Below are 3,099 nucleotides of genomic sequence, written 5' to 3' on the forward strand. Positions count from 1 at the left end.
TTTATTATTTTGTCAAGTCCATGATTCAACAAGACCTACATGTACAGCCTGGCTGATTAGTAACCCTGGGGATTTTTACTAAACAAGTTGAAGTTGTTAGTGACATTTTGTACCTGAAGTACTACGTACTGTACTGGGACAACTCATGTCAGTATTATTGTAACGGTGACAGCCTTAAATGCAGGCAGTGTCTCCTGTGGTTCTGTTCCTCTTACCCGCTCCTGTGTGTTCCCTTTTTCCTCCAAGGGTCTGAGCTCACTGTAGTGTGCTGGGAATATTCACAACCTGGATCCTTCCTTTCTTTTAACTGTTTTACAACTATGCCAGAAATAGGTAGCATCAATGCAAATTTCAATATGGTGCCAGAGAAGATTCTTGAATTGATTCCCTCTTATCAAGGATTAAATATCTTTACCTTTTAATGAGGATCTTATCTACTTTGATTTACGCTATTGACTTAAGTGTACTATTTAAGTGTATGCCAATGTCTTAGAGAAAACAGTCCAGTGGGAGCAACGTTGCAACACCAGCAGACAAAAACAATGATGATTATCATAATGTCATTAAAACCAGGTGACATTTAATACCAGGACACAGCTTTGTGTACAAATTGTAACAAGAAGCCAGCAACAGTTGCGGTAAGCACCGCGAGTGTTACTACCGCCGGCCAGATAACCAGGATATCTGCTTAGAGTACCTCTGCTACCAGACAACTGCCTAAACCTACGGCCTATTCCACAGGATTGTAAAAGTAGGGATGTTTCTAAAATATGCATTTACTTCAATATCAAAACAGCTATGGTAAAAATAAAAAGACGTGCATCATCCCGGACATAATGCCACACCACATGCGAAATTACACAGAAATGCGACGTACGGAAGAATGCGTTTTGGCTGCGAACATCTTCAAAAAAACTTGGCATCTCTTAAGCATGGGCAAAAACATCTGGAACCACTTACCAAAACCACCCCATGAAGTTCCCCCCCCCCCGCTATTCCGAACAACGCGTTTTTCTGGACCATTCCAATTCGCCTAGTAATTGTAGGGGTGCGTCTGCAATATTACATTGACCGCGAAAGCAGCAACGGCAAAAATACACATTTGTGCATCAACACGGGCATGCCCGCAGACGGCGTATAAAATTGCGTGCCGATTACACAAAGAGAACCCAGTGTTTTGACTGCGAACATGAAAAATCAGCCGATCACAACACTCCGTCCGGAGGTCCTGACCTCCTTCACGGAGTAACAAATATGTTAGTGGTATTTATTAGCCAACACTGCAACAACTGTTCCTTACCTGGTCCTCCAGGAACAGCCACTTTTCTTCCAGCAGCTGGACAGCACCAGGATCCACAGCCAGTTTGGCTTCATCAAACAGTACCTGCATTGGGATATCCACCTGCAAACAAAGCAAGTACATAATATAACAACTTTCTAAACCACTGGTCATTTAGACTTGGAATGGCCGTAGAATCTACCTAACATTAAGCCTAATGTTCTTATGAGCTTCAAGTACTTATCTATTTTTTTACTTATCACAATTATTATACTGGGTAGTCATATCTGACTTAAAAATTGGCTTCCTGGATTTCCAGTGTTTCCACAGCGATACTGGCAGTTTTAGATAACTAAGTTAAAGCTAGACATTGTATTGGCTGATAAGAGCAACCATCTTTATAAAGTTAAAGAGCCTTCCCGCATTAAGTGACACATCTCCATTTTTATGCAGCTCTTTATGCAGCAGTTTAATGCTTTGAATTTCCCGTCTATTTATAGGCACATCATACCTGTTTAGAGCAAAGCATAAAGATCTTACATTGTCTTAAGCTTATAATCCTAAAGTACCCACCCTTATAAAGTAGCTACTGATGAATTACTGGTACAATGCAGATAGGCCAACTTTCTGAAGGGAATTGGACAGAAACGGTACCTAGCCTGGCTTCATCACACTTTTAGCAATCCTTCCACTGGTCAGGCCCCCAGGGAGGAGGCCCTATCAGCCCTGACAGGGGGAGACAGGCTAGACAGAAACCTGCTAACCCATATCCACAGTGTCACATGTAAGAACAAGATAAATGTTTGCTGTTTGACAAAATGGAGTAGAGCTACCCTCCATTTAACCAGACATGTCAAAGGTTAATGACCCTGACTGAAAAATACCCCTGCCACTGGGAGTAAACTCACATATCACATACCTGTCTGAAGATAATCTGAACTTAAATATTGTATGACAAGTGGTCAAGTCATATTTCTTCCACTATAACTCAGAAATCACTGACCTACATCTGTTAGGTCTGTGTGAACCTTTTATTCTGTCAATGTCTAAAGCAACCCCATGTGTGATTTACACTGTTCCATCTAACAGTGCTAATGACAGCCCCAGGGGAGGCAGATGTGGCTTTCTCCAGTAATGCATGCACATGTTATACATGCTTTACAAACCTACTGCTCACAAATGATATTTAGAGAAGGCTCTATACATGTTTTATCAGCTTTGGTATCTGCATTTATGAGCAGAGAAGTGGGGATATTGCTGTTTATGTATGTAGGTCAAGGGCAACTGAATCACTCACTTTGCCTTTGAAAAACAATAAACCACAAGACAGCTACACGTGTAGACATTGAAAACATTTTGACAGGAAGCAATTCTGCTGTAATGTACTTAATGTTTGCCAATGTAGTAATCAAAGATTCCTCAGATTTCAACATTAGGCATCCTCCTTTCGATGTGAATGTCTAATATAACATTCAGAGCCCATTCATCACACTATAGAGACACAGCCCTTGTGCAGACAGACATATAGCCATCCATTATTTCACAATGAAGTGGGATGATGGCAACTTTAGAAGCCTGAGGATAACATAAATGGAGGGTTGACCTACATAGTGAGAACCTGACCATAAGATTAAACTACATCTAATCCATCGGAGACACTAAGCAAGATTAATCAATAACCTGGTATTAGGGAAGGTGGCCCATTTGGAAGCTTGCAGTAAATCTTTTACAACAGCTCTCATTGATCTAATGCATTGAACGCTTATAAGCAAGATAGATTGAATGCTGTAAAAGATGGAGTGTATTTTAACTGCAACCTC

At 40.9% G+C, this 3,099-nt stretch overlaps 1 protein-coding gene across 1 annotated transcript in view; it reads right to left on the reverse strand.

Annotated features, from left to right (window-relative positions):
• The window catches only part of LOC109471082 (N-lysine methyltransferase SETD6-like), a 22,975-nt gene that overhangs the window by 9,261 nt on the left and 10,615 nt on the right, over positions 1-3,099 (reverse strand). Inside the window, exon 8 of the mRNA XM_019770278.1 lies at positions 1,301-1,402. Within this exon, the coding sequence (XP_019625837.1) occupies positions 1,301-1,402 (102 nt within the window). The remainder of the gene's footprint in view (positions 1-1,300; positions 1,403-3,099) is intronic.

The sequence above is a fragment of the Branchiostoma belcheri genome, unplaced genomic scaffold (assembly GCF_001625305.1).
Source record: "Branchiostoma belcheri isolate BF01 breed outbred unplaced genomic scaffold, Haploidv18h27 scaffold24, whole genome shotgun sequence".
Classification (NCBI taxonomy): domain Eukaryota; kingdom Metazoa; phylum Chordata; class Leptocardii; order Amphioxiformes; family Branchiostomatidae; genus Branchiostoma; species Branchiostoma belcheri.